This window comes from Sinocyclocheilus rhinocerous, unplaced genomic scaffold (genome assembly GCF_001515625.1).
Source record: "Sinocyclocheilus rhinocerous isolate Xijiao unplaced genomic scaffold, SAMN03320098_v1.1 scaffold4719, whole genome shotgun sequence".
Lineage (NCBI taxonomy): Eukaryota > Metazoa > Chordata > Actinopteri > Cypriniformes > Cyprinidae > Sinocyclocheilus > Sinocyclocheilus rhinocerous.
Window position 1 is genome coordinate 88,378 of NW_015623757.1, and position 23,101 is coordinate 111,478.

The 23,101-nt window shown below is 40.1% G+C and overlaps 2 protein-coding genes across 11 annotated transcripts in view; both read left to right on the forward strand.

Annotated features, from left to right (window-relative positions):
- LOC107733715 (AT-rich interactive domain-containing protein 1A-like) overlaps positions 1 to 6,203 on the forward strand; it is a 25,906-nt gene extending 19,703 nt beyond the window's left edge. For 3 of the 6 annotated variants that reach the window (XM_016545500.1, XM_016545651.1, XM_016545868.1), the window contains exons 13-21: positions 888 to 1,020; positions 1,100 to 1,263; positions 1,349 to 1,490; positions 1,589 to 1,711; positions 1,806 to 1,902; positions 2,020 to 2,848; positions 2,949 to 3,079; positions 3,167 to 4,346; positions 5,307 to 6,203. In XM_016545500.1, the coding sequence (XP_016400986.1) occupies positions 888 to 1,020; positions 1,100 to 1,263; positions 1,349 to 1,490; positions 1,589 to 1,711; positions 1,806 to 1,902; positions 2,020 to 2,848; positions 2,949 to 3,079; positions 3,167 to 4,346; positions 5,307 to 6,040 (3,533 nt within the window). In that variant the 3' untranslated portion in view covers positions 6,041 to 6,203. Of the gene's footprint in view, positions 1 to 887; positions 1,021 to 1,099; positions 1,264 to 1,348; positions 1,491 to 1,588; positions 1,712 to 1,805; positions 1,903 to 2,019; positions 2,849 to 2,948; positions 3,080 to 3,166; positions 5,244 to 5,306 lie in introns of those variants that run through there. The other 3 variants (XM_016545729.1, XM_016545582.1, XM_016545800.1) reach the window with 2 other exon arrangements.
- Positions 6,204 to 11,400: 5,197 nt separating this feature from the next.
- On the forward strand, positions 11,401 to 22,952 carry LOC107734071 (palmitoyltransferase ZDHHC18-like). 5 transcript variants are annotated; one of them, XM_016546262.1, is made up of 11 exons: positions 11,419 to 11,496; positions 11,597 to 12,363; positions 12,601 to 12,761; positions 12,846 to 12,995; positions 14,124 to 14,261; positions 14,649 to 14,748; positions 15,224 to 15,326; positions 15,426 to 15,535; positions 17,785 to 17,887; positions 19,019 to 19,089; positions 21,466 to 21,543. In XM_016546262.1, exons 2-10 carry the CDS (start codon positions 12,125 to 12,127, stop codon positions 19,058 to 19,060), a joined length of 1,146 nt encoding a protein of 381 aa, XP_016401748.1. In that variant the 5' UTR covers positions 11,419 to 11,496; positions 11,597 to 12,124; the 3' UTR covers positions 19,061 to 19,089; positions 21,466 to 21,543. The 5 variants fall into 5 exon arrangements, with proteins under 5 accessions (XP_016401519.1, XP_016401748.1, XP_016401445.1 ...); XM_016546033.1 differs by lacking the exon at positions 19,019 to 19,089 and having other exon boundaries at positions 11,401 to 11,463; positions 21,466 to 22,952; XM_016545959.1 differs by lacking the exon at positions 19,019 to 19,089 and having other exon boundaries at positions 21,466 to 22,952.
- The last annotated feature ends 149 nt before the right edge of the window (positions 22,953 to 23,101 follow it).

Sequence of the window (23,101 nt, forward strand, 5' to 3'; positions counted from 1 at the left end):
TTGCATAAGCGTTTTTGTAATTTATGCCTTTGTTTTAAGAACGGATTGGAGCACTATATTATTGTTTTATGTAAAGGTGCTTTGTCAATGGTAGCGCTGGCTAACTTGCTCAAGGACTCCTCTCTGTGCCAATTACAGCAGGCTTGGCCAGCTGACCAATCAGAGCAGAGTAGGCTTATGGAAGGGAGGGGTTTGCTCCGAACTTGCTTGGAATGAATCGTTTAGAAATCATTGGCAAATGACTCTAATATTAAATGTATATTCTGAGAAAATTACAATGTTTTCTGACCTTAGATCCATTTAAACCTGTTGTAGGGGACTCCAACACAATATTAGGACACTTTAAAATACCATATGACCTGCTCTTTAACAATTTTACTGCTGCAACAAAACACCTATTCCAAAATTAAGTAAGGAACGTACGATAATTGTCTTGTTTATATTTGTAAGTTAAACTACAGTTACTGAAGCATCACCGTCATAGGTTTATAATTAATACTGTATGTGCAATTTAAGCTCTTTATTTAAAAGCACATATGAAAAAGGCAGAATAAAGATATGTTATAACATTATTGTTTGAACTTATGAATAATTGCATTATCTTTAATGACCAGTTGCAGAAGTCTCAAAGTATAACTTTAAGGGGCCGTGAAACCCTTAAACACATTTTTGCAGATGTTAACTTAACAGATCTGTATATCATTAGATTCTGAGCATTTCTCTGCATTATTCATGAAAGAGAAAAAAAAGTGTTTCATTACACTTTAACTGGCCAAGAATTTGGCTTGTGGTACTACTGATGTTCTATTACTTGCATGTAAATATAAGGAACATAGAAGTATAATATTCTCCATCTTGTGTTTTTTGTTTTTTTTTGCATGGCACAGCTGGATCCGGCTCTCTCCAGGGGCCCCAGACGCCACAGTCCACCAGCAGCTCCATGGCAGAAAGCGGAGACTTGAAGCCCCCTACTCCTGCCTCCACCCCACACAGCCAGATGCTCCCAATGCCAAGTGGCAGGTGAGATTCGCTCACTTGTCTTGCAGTACTGTATGCGTTTTTTGAGTGTGAACCACTCCTTACCTGCCCTGTTTCTTAGGAGCAGTGTGAACCTGCAAGATCCATTTGCTGATAGCGACTTCTCTCGGAGAAACACTATGACGCCCAACTCTGGCTACCAGTCAGGCATGAGCACCCCGGAGATGCCTGGTCGCATGGGACCCTATGAACCCAATAAAGACCACTTCAGTGGTATGCGTAAAGGTTTGTATTGTAGTCATGTAATCATAATCCATTATAGTTCATGATAAGCTACCTGGTGTAATGAGCTGTGTGCTTGTGGTACTAGCTGGAGAACAGTTCATGCCTGGTGGGCAGGGTCCCAACAGCAGTCTCGGTGATCAGTACAACAGGGGACCACCAGGCCCTATGGGAAACATACCCATGGGCCAGCGGCAACAGTATCCATATGGCCCCGGCTATGACAGGAGGTACACTGAAACTTTACTTTGGGAAGAAACTAATTCCTTTACTTTCATTTGTGTTATGTAAATGATGCAATGAACTCAACCTCTCCTGTGTTGCGTAGACCAGAGTCAGGGATGGGCCCAGATGGCAGCATGGGTCCTGGAGTGCCACAGCCAAATATGATGACTTCCAGTGCCGAATCTGGGATGTACTCACCAAATCGTTACCCTCCACAGCAACAGCGGTCAGTCCACTAGTTGGTTCGTTTTTATGGAGATTGTATTTGTATATCTGCTATATCTAGTTCTCATTTCTCTTGCATATGGTTCTCTGTGCAGGCATGAGTCCTATAGTAATCAGTATCCTAGTCAGGGTGCACCTCCTGGTGGCTCCTATCCGAATCAGCAGCCTGGAATGTACCCACAACAACAATCGGTAAGAAAGTGGTTAATAAAACGATGTGATGTTTTTTTTTCTATTTGACATTGGTATAATGACTAAATGTTACTGAAAGCCTTGTCACATATTTTAAATGTAATCTGTTGCCTTTAGAACTACAAAAGACCAGGTGATGGTGGTTACCCACCAGCTAAACGGCATCACGACGGTGAGATGTTCAGTGGGCCATTCAATGCTCAGCAGCCACCGCCGCAGGCTCCCCCTAGTGGTCCCTCAAGTGGTCAGGAAATTTATAACCAGTATAACAGTTCCTACCCTGGCTCGGACCGTCGTCCACCTGGTCCCCAGAATCAGTTCCCTTTCCCCTTTGGAAGAGATCGTATGCAAGCAGGCACGGGCCCAAACTCCCAGGGTTCTATGCCTCCTCAAATGATGGCCAGTCCAATGCAGTCTGGTCCTGACGGTCCTCAAGGTGGCATGTGGCAGGGCCGAGGTGATATGGGCTACCCCAGTTACCCCAACCGTCAGGGACCTCCTACTGGTCCCGGACAGGGCCCTGGCTACCATGCAATGAATCGATCTGAAGACATGATGCCATCTGAACCACGCATGAATCATGAGGGCCAGTGGCCTGGGCCACGACAACCCCCATATGGCCCTAGTGGCACAGGTCCACCAATGAGCAGACCCTTGCAGTCAAATTACCAGTCTCCCCAAACCATGCAAAACCACATTCCACAGGTGTCAAGCCCCACGCCCATGCCTCGGCTTTTGGAAAGCAGGACTTCCCCCAGCAAATCAACCTACATACCCAGCAATATCAAAATGCAGAAGGCGGGACCTCCAGTGCCTGCATCTCACATTGTACCTCCCTCAGTACAGCCTCCAATGATGAGAAGAGACCTGTCCTTCCCTCCGGGTTCCATAGAGGCAACATCACCAGTTCTTAAATCACGTAGGCGTCTTACCATGAAAGAAATTGGTAAGAGTTAATTATTTTTTTTGTAGTAAAATAAATTTTGGTTATTTATCAAGCTCAGTCCTGAGAGATACAGAAAGATAACTCTGTACTAATTTTGCAGGCACCCCAGAAGCATGGAGAGTCATGATGTCCCTTAAATCGGGACTGTTGGCGGAGAGTACATGGGCTTTAGACACCATCAACATCTTGTTATATGATGACAACAGTATTTCAGATTTCAACCTTATACAGGCGAGTCATTTTTGGAAAATGACAAAATAGTTTATTGCCATTACTTAAGTTTCATTCTAAATAACATACTAATATTTTCTTTTAAAGCTCCCTGGTTTCCTGGAACTAATCGTTGAGTATTTCCGCCGTTGCCTCATTGAGATCTTTGGGATTCTGAGGGAATATGAAGTTGGGGATCCAGGACAAAGAGCTCTTTTAGATCCCAGCGTGCTCAAAAAAGATGAAAACACTGTGGATGATGAGGCATTGGTTGAGGGCATGGAGGACGATGGAGAAACAGAGGAGGAAGATGAAGGAGAGGAAATGCACAGGTCAAAACATCAGGAACAACACATGGCACAAGGACCTCTCCAGATAAAGCAGGAAGAAAAGCCAAGGACACTTGAAGACTCTGTGAAGAAAGAAGATTGCCAAGGGACTGAAGGGGAGTCATCTGCAGAACCCAAGACTTCAGAGCCATCATGTCTTGAGTTGGCTGTTACTCAAGAGAAGCCCAAACAGGCTAGCAAGTTTGATAAGCTTCCCTTGAAGATTGTGCGTAAAAAGGATCCATTTGTGGTGGACTGCTCAAATAAGCTTGGTCGGTTGCAGGAATTTGACAGCGGCCTCCTGCACTGGAGTATCGGTGGAGGCGATACAACAGAACACATTCAGACCCACTTTGAAAGCAAGATGGACCTGTTGCACCATCGGAAGCGTCTTCCTGCGCAGGTCCCTGACAGGAAGAGAGGAGCTCAGACAGACAGCCAGGCACCCTCGCTGCCCTCATCCAGTGAAGAGCATGGGAAAGAAGTGGACCGGCAGCCCTCTCCAGAGTCATCCACTGAGAAAGTGACCAACGGAATTTCAGATTTGAGGGACGACAGACCTGCTGACTGCTTAGAAACTGCCTCTGAGGGGACTTCACACATAGAGAAAGATGAAGTAACAGAGACGACAACTTCAGAAAACATCAGGCCAGCACCTCCAAGCCCGTCATTACAGGGTCAGCGCTCCATCGCCGTTTTAGAAGATGAGCCACACAGCAAGGATGAAGCTCCTCTCGTCACACCCTTAGACTGGCAAGACTCCCTTGCCCGTCGCTGCATCTGTGTCTCCAACATTGTCCGCAGCCTCTCGTTTGTCCCGGGCAATGACTCGGAGATGTCAAAGCATCCAGGGCTGTTGCTACTGCTTGGCCGCCTGTTGCTTCTCCACCATCGTCATCCAGAGCGCAAGCAGGCGCCTTTAACCTACGAGAAAGAAGAGGAGGTGGATGAGAGTCATGGTAGCAAGAAAGACGAGTGGTGGTGGGACTGTTTGGAGGTACTGCGGGAAAATTGCTTGGTCACTCTTGCCAACATCTCAGGCCAGCTTGACTTCTCTGTCTACACTGAGAGCATCTGCCTGCCTCTGCTGGATGGCTTGCTCCATTGGGCCGTTTGTCCTTCAGCGGAAGCCCAAGACCCCTTCCCTAGTCTCGGGCTTAACGGAGCCTTGTCCCCCCAGAGACTAGTCCTGGAGACCCTCTGTAAGCTCAGCATTCAGGACAACAATGTGGACCTCATTCTGGCGACGCCACCTTTTAGTAGATTAGAGAAGCTGTTTGGTAACCTCGTGCATCTAGTTGGAGAGCGAAAGGTGCCTGTTTGTCGGGAGATGGCGGTCGTGCTGCTGGCCAATCTTGCACAGGGTGACAGCCTGGCGGCCCGTGCCATTGCGGTACAGAAGGCCAGTGTAGGGAATCTATTGGGCTTCTTGGAGGACAGCTTAGCGGCTACGCAGTTCCAGCAGAGCCAAGGTTCCCTACTGCACATGCAGGGGTCACACTTTGAGCCAACAAGTGTGGACATGATGCGGCGGGCTGCTCGGGCTCTGCTCGCTCTTGCTAAGGTGGAGGAGAACCACTCTGAGTTTACGCTGTATGAATCGCGGCTACTGGACCTTTCTGTCTCCCCGCTCATGAACTCATTGGTGTCCCATGTCATCTGTGATGTACTCTTTTTGATAGGCCAGTCATGACAGCTGTGCGGAGCTGTGGCTCCACCTTCTCTTCTCTTCTCTTCTCATTGGCGAGTGGGGATTGAAAGCAGAGAATATTGACTGTTTCTTGTTTTTTGTTTTGTTTTTTTATTTATGCAAGCCCTTTCATATTACACCCACTGGTCCCGCTTTTCTCTGCGTCTCACTTTGGGAAGGTTGTCACGAATTTGCTGTGGATCATGAACCAGAGCCTCAACACGTCATGGTAGCAAGAAAGACGAGTGGTGGTGGGACTGTTTGGAGGTACTGCGGGAAAATTGCTTGGTCACTCTTGCCAACATCTCAGGCCAGCTTGACTTCTCTGTCTACACTGAGAGCATCTGCCTGCCTCTGCTGGATGGCTTGCTCCATTGGGCCGTTTGTCCTTCAGCGGAAGCCCAAGACCCTTTCCCTAGTCTCGGGCTTAATGGCGCCTTGTCCCCCCAGAGACTAGTCCTGGAGACCCTCTGTAAGCTCAGCATTCAGGACAACAATGTGGACCTCATTCTGGCGACGCCACCTTTTAGTAGATTAGAGAAGCTGTTTGGTAACCTCGTGCATCTAGTTGGAGAGCGAAAGGTGCCTGTTTGTCGGGAGATGGCGGTCGTGCTGCTGGCCAATCTCGCACAGGGTGACAGCCTGACGGCCCGTTCCATTGCGGTACAGAAGGCCAGTGTAGGGAATCTATTGGGCTTCTTGGAGGACAGCTTAGCGGCTACGCAGTTCCAGCAGAGCCAAGGTTCCCTACTGCACATGCAGGGGTCACACTTTGAGCCAACAAGTGTGGACATGATGCGGCGGGCTGCTCGGGCTCTGCTCGCTCTCGCTAAGGTGGAGGAGAACCACTCCGAGTTTACGCTGTATGAATCGCGGCTACTGGACCTTTCTGTCTCCCCGCTCATGAACTCATTGGTGTCCCATGTCATCTGTGATGTACTCTTTTTGATAGGCCAGTCATGACAGCTGTGCGGAGCTGTGGCTCCACCTTCTCTTCTCTTCTCTTCTCATTGGCGAGTGGGGATTGAAAGCAGAGAATATTGACTGTTTCTTGTTTTTTGTTTTGTTTTTTTATTTATGCAAGCCCTTTCATATTACACCCACTGGTCCCGCTTTTCTCTGCGTCTCACTTTGGGAAGGTTGTCACGAATTTGCTGTGGATCATGAACCAGAGCCTCAACACACTGACACAAACTGTAACACTGATGCCAACTAGATGACATGGACAGGGACCCCAACTTTTGTGTCCTTGTCTGAGGGGAAAGTACTTTTTATAATAAAAGAAATAAATGAATAAAATAAATAGCTTGAAAAAACAAACTATTTACCAAAGTTGCTGTCTTGTTTACAGTGAGTTTTGGGGTTAATTGTTTCTTTGTCCTCCCCAAGAGGGTGCAAATAATACACAGCTCTTGTTCACATTGACAGGTGGACTCTTCACTGTTTGGTGGTTGTATTTTGATGCTACACGGTCAACCTTTCTGGATGCGTGTACAGCAGAAATGAGTTGTCATTTTCTGTACAGTACTCCACAACTGTAAACATACTGCAAACGTACTGCACTGTTCCACATGGGGTAAATGTTGGCTCAGTCGGCTTCGTTTTTAAACCGTTCGTTTGCTGGTAAGGAGAATACCCCCCCCCCCCGTTCACATTGACAGGTGCACTCTTCATTGTTTGGTGGTTGTATTTTGATGCTACACGGTCAACCTTTCTGGATGCGTGTACAACAGAAATGAGTTGTCATTTTCTGTACAGTACACCACAACTGTAAACATACTGCAAACGTACTGCACTGTTCCACATGGGGAAAATGTTGGCTCAGTCGGCTTCGTTTTTAAACCGTTTTTAAACCATTAGTTTGCTGGTGAGGAGAATACCCCCAAAGTATCAAGGACGTACAACACCCTGACCTCTTCTCTTTAACCCTTGATTGTATGAATTGACCCCTATAAAGAAATCACCTCCTAGGACTGGGTTTCAACTTAAGATGCAGCAGAGGCTGTACTGTATATAAGATGTTGTACATTTTCACCTCCTTTTCTCTTTCTCTCCCTCTCTTTCACACACTCTTGCTTCTTATCCCTTTTTATCTATCAAGAATAAGAGCGGACACTCAAGTTGGGTTAATTGCATCAAAATGCCTAGGTATATAAACTGAACCATCTTTTGGCCTCCACGGTTCCTCCATAGTGCAGCAAACAACTGAAATATTTTAATTTAATCTCCTGGTACAACAAAATAACTCTAGATGAAGAAACAGTTGAGATTTTTTTTCTCCAGTGATATGAATTCTGCATATTTGTATTTCAGACTATGTAGCTTAATGTAAATTCCTTGTTTTTTTTCCCTTTTTGGCTCAATGAATATCAGTTATTCACTATGAAATCTTTATACTATATGTTCCACGTGGTAAGAATAAATGTACATTAAATCTTGGTAAGATGTTTGTGATTATTTTTATTTAGATGATTAAAAAACAAATCCTAGAATTCTCTTCCTAGAATTCTGTAATTATGAATGGAAGGTTAAATCCGAATGTTTACATTTAAAAAAAATGAATTTTAATTTGCATGTTAAAAATTAACTAAATTTGTAAGATTTAATATTACTCTTACACTAGTGCTCAATGATATTTGTCCGCTAAAAAGATGTTTATCGGTTGAAAAGGCAATGAAAAGATTGATTCAAATATATTTGTCTCCTGAGACAACGACGCTGAAGCAAAATAGAAATATTTTCTGCATTTATAAATTCGAAATAATAACTGAACCTAACTGTTTTAAATGGCGTTGACTGTCCAGGCCATATAGGCATATAGAAGTAATAGAATATAATATATTGTACAAGTAGGTTTAGATTTCGTAATACCGGTCAAGATATTGGGGCTTTTATTTTGACATTTGTAAAACTGCATGCCGGAAGTGTAGCGCTGTTGTTCCATTCAGTGGCTTTATGAGATGAATTGGAAAAACGTGAATATAATTTATATTGTTTTATTATTCGTTTGCGGACGCGGGTCTTTGCAGTTGTTACAAACCTCAAGAAAGCATATTGCCCTTTGGCTTCTTTTTGTTTTAATGATGCCTCCCCTATCGTATCTGCTAATTTACTGGGATTAATATGATTACTATTTTCTTCAAGGGAAATTGTCTACTGTTATTTTCGTTCATGAAAGTTTCTGTTAAATATGTCGCCTTCAAACACTTGTATAAACGAAGACGTGTGGACAGTTGTACGGTTTGCGACGTTCACTCGACTGCTTTCCCTTGTTTTACAGGTAAGCAATTGAAATACACAAACGACTAAAATAGCCTAAAATTATGTATTTGTACTTTGTATTTTGACGTCTGCCTAAAATACTTGCCATAGACATGTAGAACTCCATAAAATCAGTACTGGCCGTAGTTGCAAATTTGAGATTAGAGTGACACCTACCGCACAAACTGGAAACGATGCACATGACAAATTACTGTCTGTTTTGTGCACTTTTGAAGGCTGTGCTGAATGCAGTGATTCCCGACCATGTAGCAGATGCCTTCAGCCCTCCACGATCAGAGACCCCTCTCCTGCTGGACCCCGTCATCGAAGCATTATTTGGTGGCCTTAGTCGCTGGGATGCAGAGCATTTCCTCTTCATTGCAGAACGTGGCTACTTGTATGAACACAACTTTGCATTCTTTCCATTGTTTCCTCTCATCCTGCGATTCCTGGCCGCCACTGTCCTGTGGCCCTTGTGTGGATTTCTCACATTGCATGGCCGTTTACTTTTAGCTGTGGCTATAGGGAATAGCATTCTCTTTGTCCTAAGTGCTGTGTCACTATACAGACTGAGTAATTTGGTGCTGCAAGACAGAAAACTTGCCCTTGTTGCAGTCTTAATGTACTGTCTGACACCAGCTAATGTTTTTATGATTGCAGGCTATTCAGAGACTCTCTTTGCAGCACTTACCTTTGCAGGTCTCTGGCTACTAGAGACAAGATTCACAATTGGAGCTTGTCTTCTGCTTGGGTTTGCTACTGGTGCTCGTGCCAATGGACTTGTGAATGCTGGATTTTTGCTGTACCTCAGTTTGCAATTGGGTCTTGCCTGTGCACGGGCTCTTAGCAGAGGAGCAGGGGGCTTTCAGTATCATCACTATGTCTGGGAACTTATTCGTTTTGTTCTCACAGGAGCATTTTATGCAGCTCTCGTGGCACTACCTTTTTGTTTGTTTCAGGTTTATGGCTACCAAACATTTTGTCATCCGACTGCTACTCAAGTTCCTCCTGTGCTGCTTAATCTGGCCCGGGACAAAGGATACCGTGTGGCTGATGCAGCATCTCCAACACCAAGATGGTGCCAATGGCGAATTCCAGTTTTGTACTCGTACATACAGGATGTTTATTGGGATGTGGGCTTCCTGCGATACTTTCAGTGGAAGCAGATACCCAACTTTATCTTGGCACTGCCTGTTGCAATTCTGGGATTCATAGCCTCATATATGTACATAATGGCTAACCCAGTGTTTTGTATGTATTTGGGGTTGGGGGACAGAGGAAAAGACCGAAAAACGCATGGTTTCTGTAACCCAAGAGTCTTTGTTTACATCGTGCACAGTTCCATCCTGCTTCTAATTGGAATATTCTGCATGCATGTGCAGGTAAGACTTTTGATAATTGAAATTACCTCTTGATGCACTGGCAGACTTGCTCCATTTATACACGATGCATACTGGGGTATTTCATATCATATTGGTTTTTAGGTCTGGCTCTGCACTGTAATTTCTTTCCCTGGACTTAATAACTTTGTGGGTTTACTTGTTTCAGTCTTCATAACATTCCTGTTGCATAATATTCTGTTTGACAAATATTGTTGTAATTAATGCATTTTATTATTATAAGATGATTTCTGGTATTTTAAAAAATTGAAATAGTATTGAATAAATATCATTATTGGAACATTTAAAAATTATTTCTGTATTTTTTTTTATCTCTTATCAAATGAAACTTGCTAAAGCTCAGCTATACACTACCGTTCGAAAGTTAGAGTCTGTTTTTTTTAATTAAATAGTAATAGAAATAATAGAAATAAATGATTACATTTATTCAAAAAGCACATCAAATTGATCAAAAGTGAAAATAAAGATATTTTAATGTTACAAATGATTTTTATTTCAATTAAATGCTGTTCTTGTGATCTTTTGATCTATTAATCAAAGAATCCTAAGAAATGTAGTATGGATTCCACAAAAATATAAAGCAGCTCAACCAATTGTAACAAATAATAAGAAATGTTTCTTGAGAACCAAATCAGTATTTTAGAATGATCTCTGAAGGATCATGTGACGCTGGAGACGGGAATAAATTATATTTTAAAATAGAAAACAGTATTTAGAAATTGTAATATTTCGTAATATTACAGTTTTTACTTTGATCAAATAAATGCAGACTTGGTGAGCAAAAATGACTTCTTTTTTTTTTTTTCTCTAAATCTTACCGACTTAAAACTTTTGAAAGGTAATGTATGCTTTGAGTACGAACTTATTTTTTAAATGACCTGTAAAAATGTCAGGGATTCATGATCTGGTCTGCAGCAAGGCCACTGCAGTTTGTAAAATAAAAGGCGCTTACCGAGGGATGGGTTGCACATGGTGTTATATCACCATCTAGTGGTTCCAAAGAGCTATAAGCGGTCTGTTGATATAATATGATAGTTCCAGTGTTATTTTAGTATTATTTATATACTCTTATAAAAGCTATTGATATTTTGAAATAGCTTTTTTATTTTAAGTTGTAGTGATTTTATGTGCTTTTGTCATTTTCATTATCATCATTTTAAAGAAATGTCTATTTAGCTTTATTTTTATTAGCCTTGTAATTTTAGTGCTTAAACCTACTTATTTTCAGTTAGTTGCCAAGATAATATTTCAAATGTATGAAGTTTAAGCTTTTTATCAAATATTTATATAGTTTTAGTTAACAAAAACAGTTCAAAAGATAAATTATTGTCACTACTGTAAAGCTACAATTAATTAATGCTGAATCTTCAAAAACGTAAACAGCTTCCATAATATAAATTATTTTATAATATTATTTTAAGAAACTATGTTACTTTAGCATAAACGTCAGATACTAAGGTAAATGTTAATCTTAGATATTATTCAACATTATTAGTTATCATATTAGTTACTTATTATTATTTAATTTTATATAGATTTGTATTATGTTCGCCCCTTATAGAACGTATTTCTATACATTTATGGTTGTGGGTGTATTGCATGAATCTGTTACATTAGTAATTTTGATGTAAAAAAATTTATAAAAATCTACACAGATCGGAAGTGATCTTTGATTGGTCTGCCTGAGATGACGCACCCTTGCGAGTCATTGGTCCCTTTCTTCAGGTAATCCTCGGCTAGGGAAGTGATCGCTGTAAGGTAAATATTGTATATCTCATCCGTGGTTGAACGCTGCGTTATATTCGCGCTTAGAGAATTATAAACAATTTAATCTGATCTCATTTTCGATTCCCAACAGATTCATTACGGTTGGACAACTTAATATCTACAGCGATCGGACGGCTGTGTAACGCGAGGAGCCGAGTGTCGTTCAAACGACGGTTGAGTAGCGCGTGAGGAGCAATATCGTCCTCTGAGATATGTTAGCTTGTTGACAGCTAGTCGACAAGCTAGCGTAATTAGCTTAGCTAAGACACCCCTAATTTATCGAAAGCAACAACATGGCATGATAGTATAATAATTATTAGTCGATATATTCCCTTTAGGGGATGTTTAGTTGCAAACGGATGCGTTGAGCAACATTATGTGTTTTGTGGACTTTCGAGTTTGCTTAGTGCGATAGCTGAAATCATTTTAGTAAGTTACCCAAGTGATTTGTCAGTACATATGTGACCGTATCTTCAATAATATGTGGCAGGGCTTTACAGCTGATATCTAGTGTTGCTCAAACTTCCTCTTTGTTAGGGCTTGGCTTGTGGCTAAAGTGTACCAGAGGTTAAATATATACTTCCCTACCTCTATATAATATCGGTCACATTTTTTGAAAATGAAAAATTGTGAGTATCAACAAATAGACCCACGAGCACTCGGAACATCGAACACCCGGACCTCCACCACTTTGAAACTCCCAAAAAACTCCCAGCGTCTACGGAGGAAATGGGAAGTTTTCCCTGGAAAAAATCGCTTCTACTGTGATGGGCGTATTATGTTGGCCAGGCAATGCGGTGTGCTCCCGCTGACCATCGGCCTAATTTTCATCACCAGTGGCTTATTTTTCACTTTTGAGTGAGTAGTATGCATTACACATGCACACAGGCACCAGTGTCCACACTGCTAGACAATACTACAACTACTATTACTACTAGTTTTCTCAATAGAGACATCTCCACCAGCTGATGTAGCCCTTCTTGACATCGTTCCAGTCTGAAACAGTTGCTTTCACAAGGTTATTATCAGAAAGCACACTTACAATATTTGTCTCAGGTGCTAACTTTGCTCTTGTCTTTGTTTTGATCATAACAGTTGCCCCTTTCTGGTGGATCACCTTACTGTCTTCATTCCAGTAATCGGTGGGGTGTTATTTGTATTTGTCATCTTCACCCTCCTTCAAACCAGTTTTACAGACCCAGGGATATTACCCAGGGCTTTGCCGGATGAGGCTGCGAATATTGAGAGACAGATTGGTGAGTTTTTGATTGTGGTGTTTATTTTTCATTTTAACATTTTTGTTGTGTATGTTGATACTAAAGTTGTGGGTCTCTTTAAAGATAATTCTGGATCTTCAACATACCGTCCACCTCCCCGGACTAAAGAGATCCTTATAAATGACCAGGTGGTCAAGCTTAAATACTGTTTCACATGCAAGATGTTCCGTCCACCCCGGACATCCCACTGCAGCCTGTGTGACAACTGTGTCGGTAAGGCAGCATTTCTGTATTCTGCAAAATAAATGGGGACTGGAGCTTTAAAAAGAGAGTTCAACCAGAAATGAACATTTTGATCATTTACTCATCCTCATGTCATTCCAAACTGACTTTTATTCTTCTGTGGAACATAAAATAAGATATTTTAAGAAATGTGTTGTTGTTGTTTTTTGTTGTCCATACAAATGAAGTCAATGGTATAATAATGGGTTGGTTATCATCATTCTTCAGAATATGTTTGTGTGTGTGTGTTTTACAGAAGAAAGAAAATCATACAGGTTTGGAACAACATGAGGGCGAGTAAATGAAAGCAGAAAAAGTATTTTTGGGTGAACTAACCCTTTATAGCTTCAACAAGAACCATAAAAGTAGTCCATACAATTTGAGTGCAATATTCCAATCATCTGAAGCCATACACTTTGTGTGTAGATAAAAAAAAAAGCACAGTTCTTTCACAAATCTTTCAATGTAACTTCTGTAATCTAACATTATGGAATGCACCATTAGGACAGATGTCAAGAGTTTCAGTTAAACTCTGTAAATTAAACTTTCATCGTAAATTTCATTTTATATGGTCCATTTTTATGAAACTTTTTTTTAAATGTTTTTGCTTTTTTTGAACCGTAAGTGCTCTAGTACCCATTTAGTGTAATTCCATGTAAGGAAGTCATATTGGTTTGAAACCACATGAGGTTGAGTAAATGATGACAGAACTGTTTATGTAAAGCTACAAAATATGTTGCTTTGATAGTAGATGTGTAATAGTTTAACCTCTAACTAGGGCTGGACAATAATTCAATATCAATATGTATCGCGATATAATTTTTTTCAATAACGGTGATATGATTTTTAAACACATTTCTGATATTTCGATATACATTACCAGTGTTTCCCATACATTGATTTATTTGTGCCGTTTGATTTCGTTGAATAAACATGAGCACTGCACGTTTCAAATTTATAACACGGCGCGGGTGTTTTATATGAATGTATCTCTGAAGGGAACCGACTGTCTTCAGAATAACACATATCACTTCCTTAAAATCATTGCATGAGAATGCACAGAGTTTATTTGTAAGTGTCGATGTGTCTGAAAATGTTCTGTCTCTGTTCCCTTTGTAGAGCGTTTCGACCATCATTGTCCTTGGGTGGGGAACTGTGTTGGGAAGCGAAACTATCGCTTTTTTTACGCATTCATTGTGTCTCTATCCTTTCTGACCTCCTTTATCTTTGGCTGTGTGATCACTCACCTCACTTTAAGTAAGTTTCACAACACCTTCTGCACCACAGTCTCTTTCTACCTCACACAAAATCTTACTATTTGTGTAGGATAGTTGTCAGTGGGAGAGCTATAAATGTATGCATCTATGTTGAAATGGTGATTATTCAAAACCAAGAAATCTTTAAATTCTTCCTATATGGACATGTTCAAAAGTTTGGGGTCATTAGGATTTTACTATTGTTACTTTTTAAAGAAAAATACTTTTATTTAGCACGGATGGAATCACAACTCACAGTAAAGTCTTTTATAATGTCACAATGAAATTCAGATTTCTAATCATCAAATCATCACAGTTTCCACAAAAATATTATGCAGTAATAATATAATATTAACTAGCAATAATAGTTTTTTGTTGTTTTTGTCAGTCAGGTTTAAAGCAGGTTTGTTCTCTGACCAGTCACTCTCATCAACAGGATCACAAGATGAGAATGGTATCATCCAGGCAATACAGGACAGCCCAGCCAGATATCCTTTTTTTTTTTTTCTGTGCTCCCACCCCTGTCTCCATCGACCGGCATGCTTCACCACCCCTTTCACCAGAAACACACAATAGTAAGGCTGACTGCGTTCACCATTTGTTTACAGGCCCACTGATGTTGGTTCCGCCTTTTTCCTAATCCCATTCATCCCTAATCGGCTCAAGGATTCCACCACACCCTGCTTTCCTGTCAGGATGGCAGCTGTTGCCCCTAGATACAGATTCTGCTGGTGTCCAGCCCCCTTTTTAAAGTTTGTGGCTTGAGGTCACAGTTTTCCACCACAACCTCAGTTAATCAACCCAGCTGGCTGACCTTGTGGTTCATGAGTTTGGGCAGAATGTTCAAGCACATGGGATTGATTTTGCATAATTGTTCTTATATCACTGTACTGTTATTGTTATGTATATTTTGGACATTAACACACATTTACAGCAGATTTGCAGCCTTAACCCTTCCTGCACTGTTGTCGAGCTGGTCATTTGCTTCTTCTCCATCTGGTCCATTCTTGGTCTGTCAGGTTTCCATACTTATCTTGTGGCCGCCAACCTCACAACCAACGAAGATGTAAATATCACACAAAAGCTACATCAACACTTTTTATTTAATTGCAATGTTTTATTCAGTCAGATTGAAGAGCAGCTTCTTTGCATTTAATGATTGCAGATTAAAGGCTCTTGGTCCAGTAAAAGAGGAGAAGAATCAGGAAATCCTTACACCTATAACAACATCTTTACAAACTGCTGTGTGGTGCTTTGTGGGCCGATGCCACCCAGGTCTGTACTGCATGCTAATGCCAACATCATAGCAGAAACAGATATTTATTTTATTATTCATTCACCTCCTAAGATTTTGCTAAAGAAGCCAATATCATTGTTTGTTTGTGAGGCAATGAAATGTCATTTAGCTTAAGGCTGATGTACATCCAGAGGTTGCGTTAGACTTTAACATTGTCCGTCATTTTGACGGACAGGGTCGTAAAAATTCCGTCATAATCTATTATTAACCGTCATTTAATTGCTTTTATTTTTGTTCACGTTTTCATTTTTAATAATGAACCTAGTCGTGTCCCATCCAATAAATCACAATAGGCTAAGCTTTGTCCTTTGTTACTTTTGATATGAAACAAAGTCTCAAGATTTCAAATTCTGTCCATTTTATTAGGAAATTCAAGCAATAAATACCGTTTTGGCGCTCTTTAATGTTGCGTGATAGATCGCTGTAGATACCTCAGATCAAGCGAAGCAGCAGTGGACGTGAACTGATCATCTCTTTCGCTTTATTAGTGGATACTCACCTGTGCGTTATCAAAGGCATAGCAAAAGACTTGTGACTAACTATGTTTCCATTCGCCTATTTTTATGCACATTTTGGAATATTGCATAAAAAACGCTGGACGGAAACGCCAAGATGCGCATAAATTCTAAAAATGTGCATAAAAAACATATGATCACATTTGACTAAGAAACTTTTTATCGGATAGTGAAAAATGCACATAAACTACGATGGAAACACATTTACCAAATAAATTCCTCCATGCGCATCGAAAAAGTCATGTGACTTTGTGCTGTGAGACGGGATAACTTGACTAGCAGCGGACCGATCTCGTTCACAGCATCTATATGAAGAGTTTGGTTCCAAGTTTTTTTTTTTTATTGAGTTCCCGCCAAAATCAGTATTGTATCTGGTCAGTATTGAAAAGTCCATTTTTAATTTTGCGCAAAATGCGATATCCGCCGTGTTATTCTGTCATGTTTTCTCCCTATCTTTCCAAACCGCGACAAACGCCAGTCTCCCTTCTCTGCAGAATGCGATACATCCACTAAAGAAAACACATTTTTACTCAAATGAATCAAAAGGGATTTATAGCGTTTTGGAACCAAACTCTTCATATGTTGTTATGGTCATTCTGAAATTGCCTAAGCAAAGTCTGTCGTCAAAGTATTTCTGTATAATGGTCTTACACAACTGCGTTCCCAAACAGCTGGCATCCACCTCCGAAAGCAATGACCGCATTTATTGTCTTTCATCTGCTCGCTCTGAGGCGCAAGTAATTTATTATATATGAAAATTATTGTATTCAGTGGCTTTTCCTAGTTTTCTAAGTGATATTTAGTGTCAGTTTACCAGGAAGTGACGATTTTGTTCTCTTTCACTCGTTGGATGGAAACGGTGCTTTATTCCCAAATGTTTTAAGTGATATTCCAGTTTTGCGGATAAGTTTAATTCGAATCTTTGGATGGAAACATAGCTAGTTTTATTTTTGTTCTGGAGCTGATGATCCCGCGCTCTGCTTCCAAACTGGAGCGCCCTCGCCACCAACTGGACAGGGGTGGGAATTAAGGCTGGGACACACCAAGCCAACTTCAAAGAACTAGTGGCGACGAAAGCCGACGGTGTTGTCGCCTCACGTCGGCAGCGTTGGACCAAAAAGCTGCGCTCGAACACACCGCACAGACTATAGCCAACCGCAAACTAACACGTGCCTTCTGCGCATGCGTGAGAGGAATTAACTGTCTATATCAGCAGCTATCAATAGTATATATTCATCATTCAAAAGGAGAAACCGAGTTCGCTAAACTGAACATCCAATCAGAGCTCTCACTCGCACCAACGGTCCCGACGGCCCCGACGCAGATTCAACATGTTGCCGATTCAACTGCCGCCGATGAGAGCCGACGAGTGGAACACACCAAACAAACTAGCCCGACTGTCGCTCGCCGTGTGTCCTGGCCTTTACAGTTATACGTTACAATATATCACCCCCAGTGTAATCTGTCAAAGTGACGGACGGCCTTCAGATTTTTTTTCGTCACTGCTAAAAAAAGTTTTTCGGTTATCGCGACCTCTGTGTACATCCTGTCCTCAGTACATACTGTTACAAACAAGAACGCATTTTGTCAGATCTGACTTTTTAATTGTACAGTTCTTTGACATGATGGCCCATCTTTCCCAGTTAAGTCTGTGCTGTGTTTTAAAAGTCAAGTCACAAAAGGTCACACGCTCATCCTGTCATCTTTTGTAGCTTGATTGACAGAAGAGGCTTTTTACCTCCAGATGACGCACCTCAAACAGTGACCTCTGACACTGAGCTCCCTCCTTTCATGTCTAAGAATGACGCAAATATGGTAAGAGTGCCTTCAAGTTCAAGGAGCATTAATTCCTAACTATTTTTTAAAATAGTTAAAGCATTGTAGCAATAGTTTAAAATCCTGATACATTAGTCAGTCAAAAAACATTCCATGGCATTTCAAGTCATACACTACCGCTCAAAGGTTTGGGGTCAATAAGATTTATTTTAAAGAAATTAATTATTTTATTCAGCAAGGATGCATTAAATCGATCAAAAGTGACTTTTGCATCGTTACAAAAACTCTTTTTCAAATAAATGCCATTCTGTTTAACTTTCTATTCATCAAAGCCTTCTGAAAAGAATTCATCACAATTTCCACAAAAATAATAAGCAGCACAACTGTTTTCAACATTCATAATAATGAGAAATGTTTCTTGAACAGCAAATCAGCTTATTAGAATGATTTCTGAAGGATCATGTGACACTGAAGACTGGAGTAATGGCTGCTGAAAATTCAGCTTTGTATCACAGGAATAAACTACATTTTAAAAATATATTAAAATAGAAAATAGTCATTTTAAATTGTAATAATATTTCATAGTATTATTGTTTTATTACTGTATTTTTGATCAAATAAATGCATTCTTGGTGAGCATAAGAGACGTTTTTCAAAAAGATTTTACCAGCCCCAGACTTTTGAATGGTAGTGTAAATATGAACAGAAACCAGGACAGATCTTTTAACAGATCTGAAACCATAAACTTTGTTACAGGAAAGCATGTGAAAATGAATGAGGTTATCCTAGTTTAATCATGTTTATTGTAAACCCTGGCTTGCTGGGAAAGAGCTCATATTTACAGTTAGTGAGGCTTGCACCTGTTCTGTTTGATGTGTAAAGATATGCACATAGAAAAATGTAGATGGATGACAAACGCAACAGCGCATAAATCTTACAGAAGACTGTGGAGTCACGTTTCAGTCAAAATTTAAACAAGGTGCCAATTCAGGTTACAAATGCTATTTTGAGACATTTTGCCACTGCTAGTTGCAAAGCTAGAGTAGAGTGAAAGCATGCCAAAAAGGATAGATTTGTAAAAAGAAATATTTTAACTGTAAATTTTGATGCCATCGTTTTGATATTGACTTGCATCAAGCCCTGATGTTTAAAGTTCTGAACCTCACACAGGAGGAGAACTGTCAGGAGTTTGCAAACTCCTGCACTGCCTGAAGGCTCCTGCAGCTCTGTGACATTTGATGGTAAGGGTGTGTTATGGGGCTGTTTGCATGCCATTCCATGGCCGCCTTCTCGTGACTCTTTGGCCTTTGCTTTGCCTTTTATTTAAACTGTCAGCTTGGCTTCCATTTCTTTGCTTTAAAACCACTAGCATAAGACGTGTCCATCATGTGAGAGATCATTGGGCTCATTGTCTGTTCTCAGTTCCTTTTTTGCTCCTGGATGAGTTGACTGTTTTAGCTGACATCTGTTTTTACTGTTCATATATTAGTGTCGGCCAGAGGTCTGCAGTTGTTTTGTTTTTCCTCCATGATGTCATTGCTTCCTGATTAATGTATCATCAGCATCACGATTCATCTGTGCTTATCTCATTCTCATCCACTCTTGGGATTCTGCTGACTGAGGTCATGGTAATGCTCGGTGTTAGTTATCATGCACACGTGTTCTTTTCCACCTTTTCTCATGATGGATGTTCATCCTGATGTTTAGGAGGTGTTTTCATCCTCGCGACCCCTGGAGATCCCCTTATAATATCAGCTGCACTGCTTGAGCTTATCGTATACTTTGAAGTGAAATGCTTAGTTTCCATTTGTTGCTACATTTTCATCTTATTAGTTCCGTGGCAATACTAACCTGCTTTCAAACTTATTCTAATCTGGCCATTTTCTCACACTCATACTTGCTTTGCTATCTAACATCAGTTGCCATTTTCTTACCCCCAAAAACATTTATGACTGTGATCTTTGTATTTTGTCTCTTAACTAGGGCTGCACAGTATATTGAAATAAATATAGCAATATGGCTTGTGATTTTGAATTAAATGTAAAGTATTCTTTACTGGTTTCAAGCATGGCATTTACACAGATATTGTTCATGATACAGTGTTTGTTTCAACGTCTGAGAACATCTTGGTTTATTTACTGCAAATGGAGCCCTTCCGAGACACTGATATCATGGGCTGTATGCATGTAAATGAATACACAGAGACAAGCTTCACTCAAACCGACAACCCATCAAAATAAAAGCTTGATGGTTTACCATTTGAAAATTGAGAAATTGAGTATAAAATTAAAAAATAAAATAAAATTTTTATACTTTGGTTTATTTCTTTATTTTACAGTATTATTACAAAATATTTCTTATTTAAAATTTTTGTTTCATAATATTACAATTTCAATATTCTAATCAATAATCACAATAACATCATGACTATTATTTTATAGTCATATTGAATTGGTCAAAAATAGTAGGAATGTTGCCTATAAGAACTCAAGTGAAAGAGGTTTGAGTTGGTTCTTGTAAAAAGTAAACCCAAGTGTGAACACTCAGATTTCCCCAAATCTTGAAGCCCTATAGGATTTTACATTCAAAAAAATCTTAAAAGTAATTTTTATTTTCTGTGCACTCCCTAACAAAGTCACCCCACTAACTCTAGAATGACTCAGTATTTCTAAATATAGTTATTCAAGTAATCATATCGCTATATATTGCAGAAAAACAACATTATTGCAATGTCACATTTTTCTAATATTGTTAGGGCCCTATGAAATCCGGTTCATTTTTTCCCAAATTCCATTTTATTTTATTTTTTGTCCAAATTCAATTTTTTTTCCGTTTAAATTTTTCTTGATTCTGTTTTTTTTTTGGTCTGTGTCTGCACCATTCCTTCACTTAGAGGCACACAGAAAATGCAGGATTCATATTTAAATATTATCTTTGCGGCTTAAGGCTGATTTATACTTCTACGTCAGACCTACGCTGTAGCCTTTACGCCGTAGGCTATGCGTCAGTTTTCATTTATACTTCTGCGGTGATGGCATTCTTTCAATCTGCACAAGGACTTGTACCAGGGCAGATCAACATTGTTTGTTGCGGACAACTACTGATGTATAATGCTATGTAGTATAATAAATGATAAGACACTTGTTCTTTGCTTTGTTTTATTTTATATAAGAAGATGTAACATTTAAATATATTAAAGTGCACATAAACACACACAAAACTCATTACTCATATGGAGGGAGGGGTTCTTGCAGACCAATCACAGCGCTTGCGGTCTGCGTAGAATTGACGCGCTGTTAGATTTTTGGAGAGGTGCACGTCAGGCTACGGCGTATGTGTGTGCGTCTATGCGTAAGCTACTGCGTAGGTTCGACGCAGAAGTATAAATCAGCCTTTAGTGTTCACAGAAACTAGTCCATATTTCGTTTTTAAGTATACAGACCTACTTTTGATTTATTCATCCAAAATTTGGCAAATTCCGTTACATTCCACGTCATATAGTAAATTCCATTTTTATGACTGGATTCCGCGATTTCTGTCCGCATTTCGGAAATCATATGGCCCTAGATTGTGAAGCCCCACTCTTAACCATTTTTTTCTTGCCATTCTTTTCACAGTGCACACAGGGCACAAAGGAGCTTTTAGAATCAATGGCACACTCCACAGTGATCCAGAGCACCTGTGCTCCGGGCACACCCAAAACTGCCCCGGTCACCCAAGAGAGTCTACTACGTACCGTCTCTATCACCGTCTCTCCCCCCAACAGGCCTCATTCTACTGGCTGCTCAGGCCGCCAGGCCCGGCACCCCATAGACGTTTCCTGCTCCCAGAAAGGGAACAAACGGGCCGCTCTTCACACCCATAAACCCATGTTGCATGTACCCAGCACTCCCTACTCCCACGGCCGCAGTCCGCTCACTCTTAGTGATGCTCCCGACATGGGCTTCATCCCACTGAACTGAGCGCAGTATCTCTGCCACCAGCAGCCTTGTACAAATACTCTCCTCTGTTACCACTTTGAGAACAGCATCACAATTTTTTAAGAAACTGTGACTTACTATACTCAGGATCCTCTCGGGAAACATGCCATCTTTCAACAAATGGGAATAAGCCTGCATTGACTTTTTTAAATAACAGAGGGATTTCAAGATTTTTGTTCCGTTAACATCAACATACACTTGGTGGAGAGAAACGCGAAACATCTTCAGAAGATGCTTTTGTTTTTCAGTCATTTTGCACAAAAATATCGGCAGATGATCAGTGTTTTACAGAAACTCAAGCCATTTTTTCAGCCTTTTGTCATCTGCTTAGACCTAATGCAATAATTATATGCTTTGAAAGGTCAATTGGGTCTAAAAAAAAAGCCTTATTTCAGAGTCACTTCTGTTCATTTTGTGTGGTGTTTAAGACCTTTTACAATAAAGTCATTGGTTAAAAAGTATTCGAACCAACAGCCAAGTGTATAAACAGCAGTTTTAGGAATGGGTATCAGAGAGCTCAGGATTAGAGGGGTTAGTGATTTATTTGTGTACGTGATACAATGTTACTGTTGGTCCAGGGATTTTTATCTCCTGTATAATGTTGCGGCTACCAGTGAGTGAATTAACAGCTTTCATATTTACGTTTGTTTTGTGTCCATTTAATACAGGGGTTTTCCTTCATTGAAACATTTTCGGTGGCATCCTAATGCAAATGTAATCGTATTTGATGCAATATTTTTCCCTTAAGATCATTGTCTTCATCTTGATTTCTGCCTTTTTTGATCCAAAGTGCTGAAGCACAGCGCGAACCACAGAACACAAAGCCTGTGACTCATTTAAATTCTACTGCGAGTTTTCTACTTGAAAGTACTTGGCAACGCTATTGCACATTTCAGTTTTAACTAATGCATTAATTAGTTAATGCATTAGGTATCATGAACTAACAATGAATAAATAAAATGTTTTTACAGCATTTATTAATCTAATAAATGTTCAATTTTACATATAATACTTTATTACATTTCAAGTCATATCAATAAACATTAATGTACTATGAACAAACATTACTTACATATAATTTAGATAAAACATTTATTTAAAAAGCTGTTTTTCATTTTCATTTTAAGCTTACCAAATGTAAAAGTGTTAAAATTCTGTCATTCGACATGTAATTGTATAATTATAAAAATTAATTGCATTTTGTGTAATCAGTCAAATTTGCACATGTGTATATAAGCTACCACCGAAAATCATTTTTAATCTAGGAAAAACC